Here is a 22,556-nt window from a genome sequence, read left to right on the forward strand (position 1 = left end):
CAAGTCAGATGACATTACAAAAAAAAGTAAGTTGATTCCAGAATGCAGGTCGATGTAAAAGGAAGCTGGCCTTATCTCTTAAAAAGGCAATGTCATGACCAAGAAAAAAATATTTTGTTGGAAATTTGGGGGAAAAGGGTGTCTTGGAGTAAAAGACAGTCAAGAGACATAAGCAATAAAATTTTTGTTCACTAATTGGATAATGGTTCACAAAACCATCTACAAAACACATTTTGGGAATAATTAAAATCTAAATATAAACTAGACGTTAAATGATAATAAGAAACAATTATTGATATTCTTATGTATAATAATAGTGATGTTATTATATTGGAGAATTTCTTATTCCTAGGAGATTCACAATAAAATATTTCAGGGCGAAATCTTCAAGCTACTTTAAAATGGTACACACACACACCAACACTTTAGAGATTTGAGCAAATTTAGCAAAACGTTAACAATTGTTAAGTCTATTGTAAGCATATTGGTATTTATTGTCCTGGTCTTTGAGCTTTTCCAAACATTTTTAAATTTTATAAAAATGTTGGGAAAGTTGCATAACAATTTCAATGCCACTGGATAGCACACTTAAAAAAGGTTAAAATGGTAAATTTTATGCTGTTTATTTTACCAAAATTTTTTAAATGATGGAAAAAAATCTTGTGTAAAGAATAATACTGTGTTAACCACAGTAAGTGTTGCCAATAAATTAGAGGTTGTCTCAGATCTCTAATTATTCACTTAAGGTTTACCCAAAGATATAATCTTCAGGAAAACATATTCTAGACAATTAAAGAGATTACCAGATGATTGTTCTGGGATTCTGACACTTTTAAAGCAATGAACCAAAGAGGCCCTGTATAAAATTCTACCATAGAATAATGCAAACAGATATTTCAGTAGGAATTCAGTAGGTTTAGTTCTAGTATGTTTAGGTTTTATAGAGTGGCAGGAGGAAGTTCATCTGAATATAGCTTTTGATACCTGTCTTTTCAATCCTTGAGTTGTCCATGAAAGAAGGTACTTAATATTTAGCTTGGAATAAAGAGAAACTAAATGTAATAAGTATTGGAAAGTTAAATTTATTTATAAAAGAATTCCAAGTAAATATTACAAAAATTATGTAAACCACAGTTCAGAGGATATGAATAGATTCTAAAAGTATCCTAGGACATAGCTGAGGTTCAACGGGTCAGGGCCAATTTTTCCCTAAAGACTTTTAGGCTGAAGCCATAATTAAAGGGCACTTTTAGTTCCGTCCAGGGCTATTCCACACACAAAGCTGTGGGACACTGTAATTCTTACTCATAGTGACTGAAAATAAAAGCCTGGTTAAGTACAAAGGGCAGCCCTTTGCCAACCTCAATGAAACAAGGAAGTGGCAAGGGTGGGTACAGGATGGATGAAATTTTCCAGTTGTAACTATGGATAGTAGGATTGCTTCAAGTTCTGAAAAACAATCCCAAATTAGTTCTTGTAAAGTCAGATACATTTGCAAAAGGAATATATGACCTGACAATGACTAGAACATGGGTTTGAGACGCAAGGGGAAGATGATATCTTTTCATGACAAAATCCTAGAGTAGAATCATGTATTGATTGTTAAAAAAATCATGGCATTTGGGGTTCTATGAATCATTATTTGGTCCTAGATTTCTAGTTGTGGGTGCAAATATGTCTGTGTGTAACTTTGGTTAAGCCAATTAACACCTTTATTATACACTTGGTTAAAACGTGAAAAAGATCCCTAACTGTAAAGTTGTTGCAAAGAGTAAGTGAAATGAGGTACGTGAATTATTTGGCACAGTGCCTTGTGCAGAGGAAGTGCTCGATTAATTTTTATCAGCATCATAATCATCTCAGACTCTGATTCAGTCCAGCTTTGTTAACCACAGTGGTATAGGGTAACATGACTGAGCCAAAGTGCTGAAATTAAACCCACTCAGAGTGGTCGAGAAAAGATCATAACTAGACTCATGGCAATATACCTTTTAAAATCTAAGACAATCATATAGATCAGAAGTCACAAACTCAAATGCCTAGAAGAATTTGTGAAGTACTATAAATGAGTGACTCAAGGGTGATGGGAGCAGCAGCCAATGTGTGTTAGTGATAAAGTCTATGTTAATCTTGTGAGAACATACCCCACCTCCAGCAGCTACTTAATTCTAGGCCATGATTGGTATGAGAGAACAAAGGCCCAGTGTCAGAAGACCTTATTAGTTTTTAAGAAAATCTGAAATGTGAGATATTTATATGACATTTCCTGTTTCTAAAACATTAAAAAAAATACTTTGTGCAGGCCAAATAAAACATGTCTGCAGTCATATACTAGTAATTGGTGATCTCTGATCTATGGCTTCTTACATCACACTTATCTAAGATCAATATTGGTCCTAAAAATTGGAATGGGATTGAACCATTGAACCTCTGGGTTGGGGACAAATAGTGCTCTCCAAGATATGTGTGTGTGTGTATGTGTGTGTGTGTGTGCACATGCACACATGTGCACATATATACACTTATGTGTGTGTGTGTGTATATAGATATATACACACATAAATATATACATATATATACATAAATTTAAAAAGACCGAAAAGAAATAGGTGAAAATAATTTCAATTTTATATCTCTTAACCCAACATATCTGACATATTTTAATGTGTAATTAATGTGAATTTATTAATAAGGTATTTAAAAAATTTTTATGAAATCTTCAATATCAGGTGTGTATTTTATACATAACACACCTGAATTCAGGGTTAGTCACATTTAAAGTGTTCAATTGTCATATGCGGCTAGTGGCTACTGCACTTGATAGCACAGGTCTAGAGTAAGCTTCTCAAACTTTAATATGTATATTGAAACTTTGGGGATTATGTTACAGTGCCAATTCTGATTCATTGGTTGGGACAGAGCTTGAGATGCTTCACTTACTGACTCTCGGGTAGTGTCAGTGCTACTGGTTTATGGACCATACTTCTAATTCCAAGGAAATAGATAGTTGTGGCAAGTCTCCCTCAAACAGTATTCTTTTTCACCCAAAGCATTCCTTTCTCTTTCAAATTCAGCAAATATCTGTTGAAGAGGCTAAACTGATATTGTAATGGTTAGTCAGCAACCACACTTAGATGTGGAATGACATTAATAGCTTTAAAATAGGCAATATTTTATATACTACTTGCAGAAACAGTGACTCATTTACTCCTTTAAAAAAAAAAAAACTTGGGATCCGGCCAATATGTTACCAGATACTTTCATGAGATTGCACTTAAGCGCAGGATACAGGATAAGCGCAACTTTATAATTCTAACTTCAGAGGTTTGGCATGCTAAACATTTTAATAAAACAGACAATGGGATTGCGAGGGAAATTTGACAATAATACCTCTCAAAGTTTTAGTATTTAGAGGCATTCCTCAGTCAAGGGTATGAATAGTTCATGGACTCTCCACAGAGAAATACAAAGAAAACTTTTTTTATTTTCTCCTGACCATCCTATTTAAGGGATGGGTAAAGTTCTACAGACAGATTTTAGATCTTTGTTCAATAATATATAAACATAGAAATTTAAGCAGCTAAATGTGGGACAGAATATAACTCAAAGATCCTACATAGTGCAATTGTTCTCATGATACAAAATCTTTTAAACACAGAATAGTGGTCTGGAAGTGAACAGTGAATTCTTAAGGACTTCCGTGCACTCATTACCATTTCGCCTGTGAATTTTAGCAAGCGGTTTATTCTCTTTTCCCCTCTTTCAGACAGTAAGAATAATGCTTGTTGAACCTATTTTGCAAAGTTGTTACAGAGAAGTATAAAGAAACTCGGTAAACTGTAATATGCTATCCCAAATTATTCGCAAATATGCTGAAAGGAAGATATTGAATCTTGAATACATGGGTCAAGAATTGACAAGATGATCAAGGATTCAGGGCCCTTTCTACAGCTGCATTTCAAAAGAATTGCATCTGTCTAATGATACTTACATTTTCTACAGTAAAAATGCAAGACAGGATTCTAATAACAGATCTAATGTCTCTTCCTACACAGAAGAAAATAGCATGTCACAAGATAAGTAAGTACAAAGAGATCTTATGAAATTTTAAATTTTAAAGTCTTTGTTGTAGTTCTGAATTGAACTAAGTGTAGAACAATGTATACCAAAAGTATTTTTTCCTTTAGTAACAACTGTTTAAGTCATTTATTGGCTTGAAATTGCTTGAGTGAAAAATCTGAAGCTTGATTCTGATAGTTGGCTTAAATTAAACTCACATGCTAAAAATTATCCAGTGGGATCACTGAAATAGATCTAATTTTGTTTAGAAGGTTGGTATTATCTGGCATTGAGGAGAAAAAAATCCTCAACATAATAACACCCTATTTGAGAAAATCATAAAATATTATTAAGAGAAGTTAAATAAGGCATAAATAAATATAAATAAATAGAAGACAATATTATAAAGATGTCAGTTGTACATTGGTCATAACTTGAAAGCAATACCAATCAAAACTATAACTTTCTTTTGCATGAACTTTATAAGTTGACTCTAAAATTTATATGAAAGAGTAAAGAGCAAGCATAGCATAGATGCTCCTGAAGAAGAAAAACAAGGTGAAGAAATTGCCTTTCTTTATATCAAGAATTATTATAAAAATATAACAAATGAGCAAAATGCTGATACTTCAAGGAAGGACTAATAAAACAAAAGAGTGATCCCAGAAACAACCCCAAACTTATAAAACTTAACTCATGACACAAATGGTGTTGCAAATGTGCAGAAGAAGATGGTAGATCTATCAGTAAGTGTTACTAGGACAAATTATTAGTTATATAAAAAAATAAAAAGAAAAAGTAGACCCTTACCTAACCACCATCGCAATATTAAATTCAGGTAGTTTAAAGATATAAAATTAAAAGAAAAACTATGATATCCTATAGGTCAATACCTTTATGACTTCCAGAAAGGTAGGAATTTGTTAAAACACAAAAAAATGCAAACCCCAGAGGAAAAGTTTAATGAAATGCATTAATCTAATTATTGAGAATTTTGACTTCTGACCACCAAAAGTCAATATAAAGAGAGTAAAATAAGAATTACACATTAGAAGATGATAGTTTTCAATACATTTAAGAGGCAAAGGGTTAATCAATATCCAAAATATAAAAATAAAAAAAAAATTCCTACAATCTACAGGAAAAGGAAGAATAAATAAAGCAACAGCAAAATGAGGAAAAGTCTTGATAGACACTTCACAGAAAGGAAATATAAATAATCAATAAAAGATGCCCAATGTGATTAGTGATCACGAAAATGAAAATTAAAACCACAATGAGAGATCTTTTATAACTTACTACTGTGGGAAAAAAAACAGTTTGTTAATATATGTTGCTGGGGGTGAGGCTTATCTAGAGCACTCATGTAGTACTTCTGGTATAAATTGATATAACCACTTTGAAAACAATTTGGCATTATCTGTATAGTCTTGTGTTTTTGGCTTTGCACTTTTTTCATAAATTAATGAAAATTAATCAAATATTTATTTTGTCTTTCTGCATGAATTGAATTCTATTTCAGGGTAACCAAATAAGGGATGAGAAAAAAGTTATTCTCCGTGGAAGAATTCTAGCTAAAAAAAAAATGCAGAATGAGTAATAGAATTAGAAAATCACCATATGCAAATCAGGAAAAATATTTAGGTAGCCTCGATTAGTATGCTAAAACCATTGAGTGGAAGCTGATGGAGAACTTTACTGTGGAGCCATCAGACTGATATCACCTGAACCTACTGATGAAGCTCACAGAGCTTTACCTATTAAAAATTTTTTACCTAAAAAAATAAAAAGTAGCACTGAATTTCATCAAGGCGGCGGACAGAATATAGGAAGATAAAGGTGGGTACAACAAACAACAGCCTGGGAGTGATGTCATATTTAGAATATGAAGCATTTCTTAGGACAAATGACCTAGTTTCTCGAACAAATCGATAGCATAAAATATTCAAAGAAGGAGAGGGACTGTTATAAAGTAAAAGAGTTACGAAAGATAAAATTAGAAAAAAATATTGTTTGGATTTTGATTTGGTCAAAACAATTGTGAAAAGATAACTTTAAGACAATCAATGAAATATGAATAAGGACCAAGTATTCAACGATGTTAAGGAATTATTTTGTCAGGTAAGATAATTTCATGATGTTTTCTTTTAAAATGTTATTAGACAAAGATTTATACTGAAGTGTTAGCAGGTGAAATGACAGTTTATATATTTATTAATATAAACAAAGCTGTTAAGGTAATAGAATCTAGTATTTTTAGAAAATTATTAGTTACAGGGGTGATGATGAAGAGGAAGAGGTCTATGTTAATATCTGGATTTTGGCTTGGATTGCACAAGCGGTGCTATTTGCGAAGAAAGGGGATATAGAAGACAGAGCAGTTGAAGGGATTAAAATGAATTTAATTTTTAAAATAAGCAAAAGAGATACTACTGAGAGGTTCTCTGAAGCAAGCAGTAGGATAACTGAGTCTGAAGTAAAAAAGAGAGGTCTGTGCTAGGGTTGTAGCTGTTGAAAACTACTCCACTCCAGAAAAATGATCAAATCATCCAAGAGAATGTCAAAAGGGCCAGTTTGAGAATCTATAAAAAAGAAGGAACAATAGACGAAGTAGAGCTTCAGTGGAAAGAGGAATGGAAAGCATCAAAAACAAGTTGAGTAGGCTCAGGGGCCAATGGCTGCCAGAATCTAATTGTGGCTTGAAATAATCAGAAGGATACTCTGAGGGGAGCACTGGTTTACAAGGAAATCAATTTTGGTTGACAGAAAGATAAACAGATCAGGTAGTACTTTCTGTTTAGATCCAATGTTCTCTGTGAAATGTGAGGTATATCATAAATGGACAGGAGTCAGGGTCAGCAGTGGAGGACAATGGTTTTAAGAGAGTGGTGAAGCTTTAGGATATTTTGGGGGAAGATGATGAAATTAGGAATTAAAAAAGCACATAAATGGGTGGCTGAGAGCTACTCCAACTGAGTTTGGAGACCATGAATTACTAGTAGCAGCATCTACACCTTTGTGAAATTTCCTTAAATTTCCTTCAGGAGTACTCACAGGTCCAGCTATAGGTGCAAACAAGAGATGTCAAGATCAATCTACTTTTAGCACGACATATGTAATCAAAACACAAAAAGAAATGGGCAGTGTGGATCAATGCAAGAGAGAAGTTAAGTGATATGCCATGCATCTAGGCCAGCTAGGAAAAGAGGTAAGTCCATGAAAGTGATAATGAGTTAGGAAGTCTTTAGATAATAGCAATAAGGTGGGATAGAAGACAGTAGGGATGTCAGAGGAACAGAGTGCTGCTGCAAGTGTCAAATAATCAGCTGTATACAGCAGTGAGAGTTAAAGCGGAATGGTGCCACTACTTTTGCTTTCTATAGTAAGTGAGAAATAGTAGAATAAGAAATTTAGCTTGAGAGCTATTCAGAAGGAGGCAGAAGGATGGGATCCGTGATTAGACTGATTCACAGTGTAGAGTAGTTCCTATGTGATGAGATCAAGGCTCCAGAGGAAAGGGTAGGGGTCAATAGTAAAAAGAATGATGGGTGGAAGGAATCCCAGAATAGGCCAGTGAGGAGAGAAAATGAGGGTGAACTAGTCAGAGGCCTGTGTTTTGGCTGGTGGCCAAAGAAAAGTGGAAGGAGAATATGTTAGATGGACTGCTCTTATGGCTTCTAGACAGACCGAATCCCAAGTGGTTTGAGAGCCTTATGAGGTTAGTAATTTTTAGGCTCTACTTATCATTTAAAAGGAATGTCCCTGAGAATTTAGTTATCTCATCTCTGAAGAGTTCTCCTTCTCAGGCTGTTAATGAAAAAAAAAAAAATGCATCTACATTCATTCTCTATTTTAAAATTTATTTATTTATTTTTAAAACCACTTTTAGCACATTTGTACTATATACACATATTAGCATTCTAGGCACAATGTAGTAAAATAAAATTCCTTTATCCGTGCCTCTGAGGAGCTTGTGTTCTTATCAAAGACATGCGAAATGTGTATGACTTACCTCAAATCTGTAGGTTTCGGAAGAAGTCTTTTTTTTCCATTAAAGTAAACTTCAAAGTCCTCAGTCTTTAGCCTGTGGGCATAGTCAATGTATCCTGACACCTCCTGCCCATGAGAATTTCTGTCACGAATAAAGATCACGGACTGGTAGCAAAGAAAAATAGAAAATGGAAAGAGTAAGTGGATAAAAGTCATTTAAGTAAATTATATATGGTAATAAAAGATATACTCATTGAATGTTATGTGTTCCAGATCCTGTCTTAAGTGGTTCATGTTTCACAATTACAATGCTCCTATGAGATAGGTAATATTATTTTCTTCTGACAGATAAAGAAATTTATGGAATTTAACTGAGCATGAAAAAAATGTACATTTATAGTAATTTTATCTAACAATATAAATAATTGTAAATAATAAGTCTTAGAGGTCAGACATTATTTTGAGTGTTTGTCATACATATTTATCTCCCCCATCCTATTGTCTTCTTTTTGTCATCAAATTCAGATAAAAAGAAAACTGAGGAACAGAGAAATTGAATCCTCACTCAATGTCTCAAAGCTAATAAATGAAAAACTCAAAAACTCAGACTAAAACCCATGCTTATTTTGTCCTTCTAATCCCTACATTTTATTTATTTATTTGTTTGTTTGTTTGTTTGTTTATTTATTTATTTTACTAAGCTCCTATGTATTTTCTGTTATAGAGATATAAATTGGGTCCCTTCTTCTCATTACCATGACTAAAAAAATAAAAAATAAAAAAAAACTCTTCACAAAGAAAATTGCTTTACAACATTAATTCCATAGGTCAGAATTATGCAACAAATATATGTTTATTATTTACATTAATTCCTTCACAAATATCATTGAGCACCTACTACATGCTAGGCACAGTAGGTGCCAAGGATACCATGATAAACAAGACAGTAATGTCTTGACTTCTCGGAACTTATGTTCTGGGGATGAAAGGCAAACAATAGACATGAAAAGGAAAAACTACTTCTAGTGAGTGATAACTGCCGTGAAGTAAATAAGGAAGTTGGTTTGCTAGAGAATGAATTGTTGGTGGTGAAGGCTACTTTTGGTAGCGTAATCAGAAAAGACCTTGAGATCACACTTAAGCCAAGACCTGAGGGATGAGAAGAAGTAAGCCATGTGAGGACCTAAACTAGGCAAAATGAACAGCTGGTACAAAGGCCCTAAAGGGGACACAAGTAATGCAAATGAATGAATTATAGTATTTTCCCTATCAAGCTAATAGACATTGCTTTCAAGTTCTAGGAGAAAAAGAGAAAAAGAAAAAAAAAAACATATCGTAATTGGAAAAGCTCTTAATCTATTTATCTCCAAATCTAGATCAACGAGTAGAATTTCTTGGCAAAATTCTCTATTGAAAGAACCTGTAAACAAGTCGTCTTTTTCCTCTTTAGCTATCAATGGATGTTTTTTATTGGGTCTTTGTGTAGTCAATTATAGGAAACACTAATACTAGTTATCATAGCAGATCATCTGAAAGGGTGAAGTTAGAAAACTTAAGGAATTCCTTTCCCCACTGACCTGAGAAAACATATTACCAACAATATCCCAATTGAAAAATGGAAGAATGGAGACACAAATTACAATTAGTTGTTATTCTGCTGCTAAGCTTCATCTTCCTGCCTCCTCCAGTTGTTTGGCATTGGGTGCTGAGAATAATGTGCTGAGAAAGATTCTGAGGCATGTTTTGGGTTCAAGAGGAGGAAGTGTTGGTGATATTTCCCTAAAATATGGCTGGAGGAACTAGCATTCATTGTTATTCTTGCACCTAATCTTATATAAATTCATTCCTTAGTTCTCATTTCTCCCACCTAACTTCAAGTTAAATTTATACAAATTTCTCCATGCTTTTAGCCATTTGTTTTTTTAGCTTTTACAGCACAAATTCTAAATGAATAGTAACTCAGAGACTTCTTGACACTCTTACACTACTAAACCAATAGCTAGCTGTCCCAGCTTACACAAGGCTATGAGCCATATGAATCAATGTTTTGTATGCAGTACCTAAACATCTTTATTCTTCAATGTTCTTGTGGGTAAAATGACTGATGGTCTAGGTACTATATATATATATGGCCATAATCTCATTATATTACATAATTATATATGGCCTTCCCATGTGAGTTAAAGCTCCCTTTCTATGAAATCTGGTTAACTTTATTTCAAATTTCATTTCTGCAGCCTTTCGAGAGTTAAATGTCTGCTCTGTGATTTTTGTGAATCCTGAAGTTTTCTGAAGCTAAAGAACTTCGGGTGAGGCCAAACTGAGTATAAGTATGGTTCCCTTCATGTTCCTTGGGTGGGTTGCTCAAACTCTTAATGCCTCTCTATATTAATAAGTCCTATGTAGGTTCCTGCAATATACAGCAAATTTCTACCAAACTAAACGGAACACCCCCCAAACCAAAAAACATAACAAGACAAAGACCAAAATCCTGCTTAGACCTAAGCATTTGATTGGTTGGTCTTCTTGCAGACTCTCCCTTCTTTTCTTTTCTCCTTCAATTCTACAGAGTAGCAGAATAAACTCTTCCTTTTGTCTTAAATGAAACTGTTCCATTCACATTCAACTGCTGTCAGGGCCTTACTTTCTGCCCCATTCACTCAATTTGTAAGCAACGTGCAAATACTGTTTCTTTCTGAGTGGGAATGCTGGTGATCATTGTATCTATGATTTCTTTTATTTTCAATAGAAACAAAATGTCCAATTAAAATTTCTATAATTTTAAAACTAGAAAATATAATTACAAGAAACCGTTTTCACACAAATCTGTACAGAACAAATGAAAATGACTTCATTCATGTTTTTCCAAGTATGGCTATATATGTGTAAAAGTATATTTTAAAAGTCTTTTTAGTGAAATAGAAAAAATACTTTCCATAATGAAAACTGTTCCTAATGAATGATATGCTTCATGAAATTATTTTAAAAATTGATTAGAACTATTGATGTGTAGTAATTGGTGATAAATTGTTAGGATATTAAAACTCAGCATTTAACTTTAGAAATGTATGATTATAAAAGCACAGTGTAGGGATATAAGAAAAAATAATGACACTTAGAAGAGGTGAGATATAGTTGTAAAGCACTCAAGGGCTGGTTGAAATCTTCCTCTCCTTTTTATTTTTTATTAAATGAATTATCCCATGAAGTTAACTAACACTTTTGATTGATTAATTTAATGTATTTATTTATAAAATGCATATTTTCTTCAAAAGTGAATATTAGTAACTCCTACTAATAATTCTACTAGCTATCATTTATTAAGAAGCCATTATGTCTCGACCAAACCATTAGAAGCTTTACAATCATTATCTTATTTAATTCTCATTATTATACTCATTTTATAAACATAGGAGCTCAAATTATGAGAGTGTGAGTAACTGCCCCAAGGACATGCAGCTTCCCATGAAGCCCAGGTTTCTAAGTACTTCACAGTGCACACACAGACATGATCTAAATGCTGGCTCTGCCACCTGCTTACTTTGTGACATTGGTAAGTTAGTTATTCTTTTAAAGATTCAGTTTCCTCTATTATAAAATGAACATAACAACTGCCTCTCTTAATTCACACAGCACTGCTATAAAATGAACATAACAACTGCCTCTCTTAATTCACACAGCACTGCTATTTTTGCTAAGCATGTAACAATGCCTGGCACATGGTAAACACTCAGTAAATATTGTCTATTGCTTTAAAAAGTTTTGCTATTATTGTTGCTATTGTATTCATATGATGTTGAGTTTTATGTGTTCCTTAGAGATAAGGAAATAGGAATAATCATATCAGAATTCCATTGCCTAGGTGTGTATAATTATGTTTAGGTTGCAGTACATGGTTCAATTCCTTTGTTTAGTCATTCTCAGTTAAAATGTTGGATATATTTTGAAGTTAAAATTTAAACAATATTTCTAAGTATTATACAGGATGAACCTAATTGTAATAGATGTGACAATAAAGTCATGATTCTGGCATCCTGAATCTGCAGAATAGGTTAAGTGAATCCTTTGAAGAATTATGTTTATTTCAGCCTGAGTGTGACATAGTTTAGTAATTGAAAGCTTTCTTATTAGGAATCCTCTACTGTTTCAAAAGGAATTGGAAAATGTTATAAATAATCATTTAAAATTTTTCTAATAATTTTCTTTTTCTTTTTAAAACATATAAGAGCTTCAATTGAGGTAGAGTTTACATAACATAAAATTCACCCTAAAGTTTTAAGTGTGATTTTTAGTAAATTTGCAGAGCTGTGCAATATGATCCGGTTTTAAAATATTTTCATCACTCCAAAGAGAGCCCTTGTGCCTCATTTCAGTCATCCTTGTTCCCACCTCCCAGGCCCAACCAACCACTAATCTACTTTTTGTCTCTATAGATTTGCCTTTTCTGGATTTTTCATATGAATAGAATAATATGATATATGGTCTTTTTCATTCTAATAACATTTTTTTATCACAGTTAATTTCCCAAAAGACATGAAAACCATGCTTTATATACTTTAGTGTTCTTTTACATGATGATGTTATATTCATAAAAGAAAAACTGCCAAAATAGTCATTGTTCTTAGATAAGACCCTTTTATCCTCTCTATACAAGTCAAGGTATAACAAACACAAGTATTTCATCAAATCAAATAATGGATACTGGTCTACATTTATTTGCAAACTAAGCAGAAAACATTAAGTTTTGTTTAAGTAACAACAACAACAACCAAAAACCCCACAAGAACAAGCTATTATTGATAAATATTAATATATTAGTATTCTGATATCGAAGGAGGGGCTCAGAGAGACACCAAGAACAAGTGAAATATGAAATTTTAACTGAGATGGTCTGTTACCTCAAGTGTAAGATTAATTTCAGCTGAAAAGACTTATAGAATGATTAGTTGGGTCCTCATTACTTCTCATGTGTTAGTAAAAGATGAATTAAAGTACAATTTAGACCATTAATATATCATTTGGATCTTTGGCTGCTTGTCTTTTCCCAGAAGTGGATTAAAATAAAAAATCATAAACTTGTTATGAGTCGAGTACATGTGTTGCCTGATTTTACTTGCCAAACGTTAATGAGGAGACATAAACCTGATACATCAAAATGGGACTTTTTCAACAGTGAAGCCAAAGTCACTTAAAAAAAAAGCATACTAAGCAGTATATCACTGCACTAAAACTGGAACATCCATTTCAAGGAGTGAGAGCTGTCAAACAAGCTAAGTTCCTCTGCTATCCCTCTGAGACTGTCAGCATGCTCCCTGATGGAAACAAATGAAGCAAGAATTTTTTATTTCCTAGAATTTTAAAATTCTGTAATGCTTTTATGAATCATTAATTTTAGGGAATCTTCATTTCAGAAGAGAAATAATTTTGCAAATAGAGTCTAAGTTCTGACAAGTAACTCTTTTCTAACATTTCAAAAGGTCTGTCATAAATTTCTCTGAAACAAGTTATTTTCCAAAATTTTTATGCTAATTATTTTTAAATTCTATATCTTCTTATTAAATTGCATTTAAACATATTTTCCCACTATTCACACAATTCTCAGGGTTACATTTAAGACAGTTCTTTGTCATTCCTGTTGGAGGCCGAGGCTCAGACCAGTACTTTTACATCCATATTCTGTTGGCCCAGATTCAAAAGGTGGGAAAATGACTTTTGATGGGAGGAGCAAAGCAGCATTGCAAAGAGGCATAAAAAAGAACAAAGTGAGGAATTGTGGCCATTTTTGCAACCTGTAGTTATTTACTATAAAGAACCTAAAAGTTTTGTTTGTAGCTGGCTTGTTCATTTTGCAACCATTGGAGATTTTATTTCTAAAGGAAATCATTGACTTTATTATTTTTTCTCTCTTACTTTTTATATGACATCCACATTTGAAATGGCTTTTTTTTGTATTACAGTGAGATTAAAAATAATTTAGAAATATCAGGCCTCACTGTAAGTATCCAAATGTTTTAGAAATTTTAGTGAGTGAAATAATAAAGATATATAAACTCCATATACTAGAAAGGAAGAAAGAAAATTATATATTTGTATATAAGCTGATAATTTACTTAGAAAATCCAGAACAGCTGACTGAAAAACGTCTCGGGCAGCTCAAAAAGTTGATCCAATATGAAACATCTATGCAAAAAATAATGTCTTGGATTTACAATAGTAATAGTCTATTAGCTAGTGTGCATATATTCTTTATTTGCATTATGCTTTTTTAAAAAATATAAAATTCCTCCATTTTTTATAAAAAATTTTCTAAAATAATATTTAAAAACTAAACAAAGAGGCTAAATTGCTGAAGAAAAATTATTATAAAATAAATGTATTGAATTTTAAACAAATACCAATGGGGTATGTTTGATTACTTAAAATTCTCCCTTGAAGAATAAATGGTTAATGCCATATGAGAATTGTTTAATGTATTGAATTTTCTTATTTTATTTTTTATTTTTTTCCTGTTTTATTGTTTATTGGGGTAACATTGGTTAATACAATTATATAATTTTCAAGTGCATATTATAATTTGACATCTGTATATTCTGTTGTGTGATTACCACCCAAAGTCCAGTTTCCTTCAGCTACCATATATTTGATCCCCTTTACCCACTTCACCCTCCCCCTAACCTCTATATTTGACCCCCTTTACCCTGATTACCTCTCCCCACCTCCCCCACCTCCTACCCTCTGGTAACCACTAAACAGGAAAACTTGCACCATTAGATAGAAAGTTAGATAATTAAATCTTATGTCATTGGTACAGTGATAGATAACGGAAAGTAATAACTTCAGAAACATGCTCATCCACACAAATATGTATGCACATATAATATACATATTTTCCATAGAGTGTTTTTTCTCAATATTCTACAATGAATATCTACTCTTTCTTTAATGACATGATTCTATAATCTTGTCTTCAAACATATTCCTCTCTGACATCCATCTCCATTTTTCCAGCTCACATACTCTAGAAGCTTCAACTCAACAACCTTTTCAGAACTTCGGAGATGCTAGTCCATTAAACTACCATATGTCACTCTTTATTACCTGCTTTATATGCTCACTTTCCTCTTTATCCAGCTTCCATTCTATAGTGAAACATCATAATTGTTCACTTGCCTACCCCTTCAAATTCTTTGCATACATCCTTCTGTTATACTCATTGGAAAAATTCCAACACTGTTTCAACTCAACTTTCCTTTTATTCTGGGTTTTTGTTTGTTTGGTTGGTTGGTTGGTTTTTTTTGCACATCAATGACTGAATTTGACTAGAGTAAAAGAAAACTGTGAATACTGGTGTCACAAATATTAATAACCATATACTCAATTGGACCCATAGCTCTTCCATAATAATTATATATGATATGTTCTTCCTCGTTCTCACATTCTCAATTTTTTTCATCTTCTTTCTTCAAACTTTCAAAAATATCCTTTCTCACATTCAATGATATTTTCTCCCTGAAAACAGAAGCAATCATATTAAGACCATCTCATCTTCTTGTTATTAAATCTTCCAATGTCTTCATGTGAATCAATATTCTTTCTATCCTGTTATAAGAGCTGGAACATCCAGGCTTCTCAAAGTCAGTCTCTTCTTGTGTGCACTGTATATTTCCTCTGATGTTACTCTTGAATCACTGATTTTTCTTTTTACATTCTGCAAGGTCATCACTATTAATATATAAACATGCTATAATATCTGCTGCTCGAAAAAGAACAGCCAGTTGCAGTCCTAAGTTTCTGCTTTCTTTACAATCCTCATGATCTCTTTAGACATTACAATCAGTCTCTCTCCTGGAACACTCTGGTAAATAGTTGTCTCTCATGTCTATTATTCTAGTTTATCAAATTTCATGGTAAATTCTCATTTTTAAAATTTTACTTGACATCCCTGCAGCATTCAACATAATTGTCTGTCTTCTGGTTCCAGTCAAGATGGCAGAGTAGGGAAATGCTGTGCTTGCCTCCTCCTAGGATCTTATAAAAATTACAACTAAATTAGAAAACAATCAACCTGGAGAACCATCTGAAGACTAGCTGAACAGAACTCCTGAAACTACAGATACAGAGGAGGCCATATCAAGGCGGTAGGAGATGTGAAACAAGCTGGCCCCATACCCATGTGTAGTGGTTGAGCACTGGGAGGGATATCTTAGCTGCGGAGGCCCTCCCAGAGGAGGGAGGGGCCCCAGCCCCACAGCAAAGCTCCCCAACCTAGGTTTCCAGTGCCAGAAAGAGGAGTCCCCACAAAATCTGCCTGTGAAAATCAGCAGAGATTCCAATCATCCAGGTAAGAAGGATGTCTGTTGGAAACCCAAGGATCCTCTTAAAGGGCTCACGCACAGACTCACTTGCAGGTGCTCACTCTGGGCTCCAGCAGATGCACAGAAGCTCAGAAGGTGCCAGAAACATACAGGGAAAGACTGAGTTGTGTGGCTTCAAGGGAAGAGTTGAAAGGATAGCCATCATTGTCACTGTGTTGAGCTCCCTTCCTATGCAGCCTCCAGGTAGGTGCCATATTGCCTGTAGTGAGCCCTCCCCTCACATAGCCAAATTGGAATTTATTTTGGCCTGGTTAACTCCACTCCCTCCTGATGACTCTCTTAGATCCTGCCCACCCAACTTGTGCATTACTTGAGGGACTTTCATGGTTGGGCAACCAGTCCCACTCAGGGTGCTACAAGACGCCGTTAGCAGCAATTGACAAGCCTTGGTTCCTCTGTCCCCGGAGACAATTTTGGGGGTGGTGTCAACTAGCCTTGGCTTGAATTGCAGTATTTCTTGAATAAATTTGGGGGGTTTTCACGCCCAAGATGGGCAGCAGATCTGAGACTTCTGTGAGTGGCCACAGGCTCAGCACTGCTGCCAAATCTAAATCTGCACTAACCTGGTGAACACCACTTGCTCACCTGGTGGCTCCCTGGGATCCTACCTCACCTAACTTACTTACCACTTGAGGCCCTTTTAGCTGCTGATCCTTTGGGTAGCCGGCAGGTGGCCTCAGGTCTTGGGATGCCCTAGGCTTTTTGCTGACCTGTCTCAAATGCTATCCTTGGTTCACAGCGTGGCCTCTCCCAGGTGACTCCAAGTCCAGGACAAGAAGTGACCTACCACAATAGCTTCTACCAGGTAACCTAAGGCTGGATATAGGACACAGTTGGCACTGACTTACACAGAAGCCTGTCCCAAGAGGCCCCAGAAACAACACACCTAGAGGTTGGTGTCAGACCATAACAGAGTGCCACATGCTTAGCCCCATAAGTGGCACATCCAAAGGACGGTCTCAGTTGGCACATGAGCCCTCTGGGGTGAATCCCACTTCATGGAGTTGGCCCCCACACAGCAGCTCATATGCCATGGGCATGGTTGATCCTCACAGCCAGTCAGCCTGAGAGTCAACCCCGCCCACTGACATGCTAACAGCATATCACTCCTGGAGCACCTGGTGCAGGTGATCAAGGAGGCTGTTACTGGGCCACACAGGGCACCAACTGTATAAGGCAACTCAGTCAAGACTAGGAGACATAGCAAATATACTTAATGCATAGAAAGGAACACAGAGAAGCAGCCAAAATGAGAAACAACAACAAAAATAAATATGTCCTGAATGATACTCCAGAAGAAGAACTAAATGAAATGTAGGCAAGCAACCTACCAGATATAGAGTTCAAAATACTGGTTATAAAAATGCTTAATGAACTAGGGGAAGAACAGATGACCTCAGTCAGTGAGAACTTTAACAGAGAGATAGTAAGCATAAAAAAGGACATAGAAACAATAAAAAAAAAATCAGAAATGAAAAATGCAATAATTGAAATAAAGAATGTACTAGAAGGAATCAACAATAAATTAGATGAAGCAGAGGACTGAATCATCAATTTAAAAGACAAAGTAGCAGAAAACATCAATTGGAAGCAAAAAAGAAAAGAATATAAAAAATGAGGTTAGTTTAAGGGACCTTTGGGACAACATCAAGCATAACAATATTCACATCATAGAAGTTCCAGAAGGAGAAGAGAGGGAGCATGAGATTGCAGACTTATTTGAAGAAATAAAATCTGAAAACTTCTCTAACCTTGTGAGAGATATAGACATGTAAGTCAAGGAAGCTCAGAGAGTCCAAAACAAGAGGAACTGAAACAGGCCCATACCAAGACACATCATAATTTAAATGCTAAAGGTTAAAGACAAAGAGTGAATCCTAACAGCAGCAAGAGAAAGGTAGCTAAGTAGTTGGTTACAAGGAAGCTACCATAAGACTGTCAGCTGACTTCTAAAGAGAAACTTTGCAGGCCAGAAGTGATGAAAAGCAAGGACTTACAACCAAGACTACTCTACCCAGCAAGGCTGTCAATTAAAATTGAAGATGAGATAAAGAGCTTCCCAGATAGAAAAAAGCTGAAGGAATTCACCACCAATAAACCAGCATCACAAGAAATGTTAAAGGAATTTCTTTAAGAAAAACATGGGGAAGGGAGAACATAACTATAAATAATAAAATGATAAGAACTATGTACCTATCAATAATCCCTTTAAATACAAAGAGATTAAATGCTCCAATCAAAATGCTAAATGGAAAAGAAAACATATATATGCTGTCTATAAGAGACTCACTTCAGATTAAAAGACACACACAGATTGAAAATGGAAATACTGTAGTAGCAATACCTTTATCAAACAAAATATGCTTTCAAACAAAGTCTATAATAAGGGCAAAAGAAATGCATAGGGATTAATTCAACAAGCGGATATAAGCTAAATAAATATTTATGCATACAACATAGGAGCACCTAAATATATAAAGCAAATATTGACTGACATAAAGGGAGAGCTCGATAGTAATACAGTTATAGTAGGGGACTTTAACACCCCACTGATGCCAAAGGGCAGATCTTCCAGACAGGAAATCAACAAGGAAACAGCGACCTCAAATGACACACTAGACTAAATAGATATAATTGATATTTTCAGAGCATATTACCCCAAAGGAGAAGACTTTACCATCTATTTGAGTGCATATAAAACATTTTCCAAGATAGACCAACATGTTAGGCCACAAAACAAGCCTCAATAATTTTAAGAAAACTGAAGTCATATCAAGCATCTTCTTTGACCACAAAGGTATGGATCTATAAATTTAACACAGGAAAAAAAAAAACTGAAAAACACACAAACACATGGAGGATAAACAACATGCAGCTAAACAATGAATGGGCTAAAAAATGAGATCAAGGAAAAAAATCACAAGATACCTTGATGAGACAAATAAAAATGAAAACACAATGACACAGCAACAGCATACCTAAGAGGGAAAGTCATAGCAATACAATCTACCTCCAAAAACAAAAATCTCAAATAAACAATTTAAACCTACATTTCAAGGAACTAGAAAAAGAACAGCAAACGAAACCCAAAGTGAGTAGAAGAAAGGAAATAATAAATATCAGAGTAGAAATAAATGAAATAAAGTCTAAAAAAGTACAAAACATCGATGAACTCAACTGGTTCTTTAAAAAGATAAACAAAATTGATAACTTTTAACCAGACTCATCAAGAAAAAAAGAGAGAGAACCCAGATAAGTAAAATCAGAAATGAAAGGGAAATGACAACTGACTCCACAGAAATACAAGGATTATAAGAAAATATTGTGAGCAATTATATGCCAACAAATTGGACAATTTGGAAGAAATGGATACATTCCTACAAACATACAATCTCCTAAGACTGAGTCAAGAAGAAACAGGAACTCTAAATCAACCGATTACTAACAAAATTGAATCAAAAAACTCCTAACAAACAAAGGCCTGGACCAGATGACTTCATACATGAATTTTACCAAGCATTCAAAGAAGAATCAACTCTTATTCTCAAAACATTCCAAAAAATTCAAGAGGAGAGAAGCCTCCCAATCTCATTCCATGAGGCCCCTACTACCCTGATTTTCAAACCAGGAAAAGACATTACAAAAAAAGAAATAGTCCAATATCTCAGATGAACATTGATGCAAAAATTTTCAACAAAATATTAGCAAACAAAATCAGCAATGCATTAAAAAGATCATACACTATGATTATGTGGAATTTATTTCTGGCATGAGATATTGGTACAACATCCACAAATCAATTAATGTGGTACACCAAATTAACTATTTGAAAGATAAAAATCACATAATCATATAAATAGATGTAGAAATAGCATTTGAAAAAAATTCAGCATTCATTTATGATAAAAACTCTCGCCAATGTGAAAATAGAGGGAACATACCTCAACATGATAAAGGCCATATACAACAAACCCATAGCTAACATCATACTCAATGGGGAAAAGCTAAAAATGTTTTCCTTATGATCAGGAACAAGACAAGGATGTCCACTTTCATCACTCTTATTCAACATAGTATTACAAGTCATAGCCACAGCAATCGGACTAGAAAAAGAAATAAAAGGCTTTCAAATTGAAAAGGAAGAATTAACACTTTCATTATTTGCAGATGACAATACTATCTATAGAGAACCCTAAAGATTCCACCAAGAAAACTGCCAAAACTGATAAATTCAGCAAAGAAGCAGGATATAAAATTAATATTCAGAAATCTGTTGCATTTTTATACACCGATAATAAACCATCAAAAAGAAAATTTAAGAAAACAATCCCATTTAAAATTGCATCAAAAAAAAAAAACCTGGTTATAAATTTAACCAAGGAGGTAAAAGACTTGTACTCAAAAAATTATATGACATTGAAGAAAGAAATTGAAGCTACAAATAAATAGAAGCATATACTATGCTCACGGATGGGAAGAATTAACATTGTTAAAATGTCCATACTACCCAATGCAATCTATAGATTCAGTGCAATCCCCATCAAAATACTAATGATGTTTTTCAGAGAACTAGAACAAATAATCCAAAAATTTATGTGGAACCATAAAAGATCCTGAATAGCCATGGCAATCTTGAAAAAGAAGAATAAATTGGCAGTATCAAGGCTATAGTATGGCAGTGGCATAAAAACAAACACATAGATCAATGGAACAGAATAGAGACAAGAAAAAAAAAACGTACTTATATGGTCATTTAATCTATGACAGAGGAGGCAAGAATATATACAATGGGATACATACAGTCTATTTAATAAATGATGTTGAGAAAACTGGACAAATACATGCAAAAACATGCAACTAGACTGCCTTTTTATCTACAAGAATAAACTCAGAATGGATTAAAGTCTTAAATGTAAGATCAGAGACCATAAAAATCCTGGAAGAAAAAGGCAATAAACTCTCTGATGTTGCTCTTAGTAATATTTTTTTTCTGATATATCTCTTCAGGCAAGGGAAATAAAAAATAAACAAATGAGATTACATTAAACTAAAAGGTTTTGCACAGCAACGGAAACTCAACAAAATTAAAAGACAACCTACTGAATGGGAAAAGATATTTGCCAGGATCTGTCTGATAAGAAATTATTTATAAAGAACTTTACATAAAGAACTCATACAACCCAATACCAAAAAAGCTCCACAAACAATCTAATTAAAAAATGGGCAGAGAATATGAATAAATATTTCTCCAAAGAAGAAATACGGATGGCCAATAGACATATGAAAAAATGCTCAATGTCACTAACCATCAGAGAAATGGAAATTAAAACCACAATGAGATACATCGCCTCACACTTGTTAAAATGATTATCATCAGTAAATTGACAAACAAGTGTTGGTGAGGATGTGGAGAAAAGGGAAACTTTGAGCACTGTTGGTAGGATTGCAAATTGGCTGGCCACTATGAAAAACAGTATTGGAATTCTTAAAAAATTAAAAATAAAACTGTCTTATGACCCAGAAATTTCACTTCTAGGTATTTATCCAAAACACTAATTCGAAAAGATATAGGCACCCTTGTATTTCCAGCAGCACTACTCACAATAACCAAGATATGGAAGCAATCTAAGTACCCATCAATAGACGACTGGCTAAAGAAGAGGTGGTACATATATACAGTGGAATTTTACTTGGCCATAAAAAATAATGAAATCTTGCCTTTTGTGACAAGAATGGACCTGGAGGGTATTATGCTAAGTGAAATGAGTCAGACAGAGAAAGATAAATACCATGTGATCTCACTTACATGGGGAATCTAAAGAGCAAAATAAATAAAAAACACAAACAGATTCTTAGATATAGAGAACAAACTGATGGTTGCCAGATGGGAGGAGGGTTCGGGGCCAGGGTGAAAAAGGTGAAGGGATTAAGAAGTACAAATTGGAAATTACAAAATAGTTATGGGGATGCAAAGTAAAGCATGGGGAATATAGTTAATAATGTAATAACTATGTACAGTGCCAGGTGGGTACTAGAGTAATTGAGGGGATCACTTCATTAATTATGTAAAATGTCTAACCACTATGCTGTATACCTGAAAATAATATAAAATAATATTGAACGTTAACCCTA

At 34.1% G+C, this 22,556-nt stretch overlaps 1 protein-coding gene across 2 annotated transcripts in view; it reads right to left on the reverse strand.

Moving 5' to 3' along the window:
* The window catches only part of CFAP299 (cilia and flagella associated protein 299), a 500,183-nt gene that overhangs the window by 59,652 nt on the left and 417,975 nt on the right, over nt 1–22,556 (reverse strand). For both annotated transcript variants that reach the window (XM_016156182.2, XM_016156181.2), the window contains exon 4: nt 8,072–8,214. In XM_016156182.2, the coding sequence (XP_016011668.1) occupies nt 8,072–8,214 (143 nt within the window). The remainder of the gene's footprint in view (nt 1–8,071; nt 8,215–22,556) is intronic.

Source organism: Rousettus aegyptiacus, unplaced genomic scaffold, assembly GCF_014176215.1.
Source record: "Rousettus aegyptiacus isolate mRouAeg1 unplaced genomic scaffold, mRouAeg1.p scaffold_m13_p_10, whole genome shotgun sequence".
In the NCBI taxonomy this organism is placed as follows: Eukaryota; Metazoa; Chordata; class Mammalia; order Chiroptera; family Pteropodidae; genus Rousettus; species Rousettus aegyptiacus.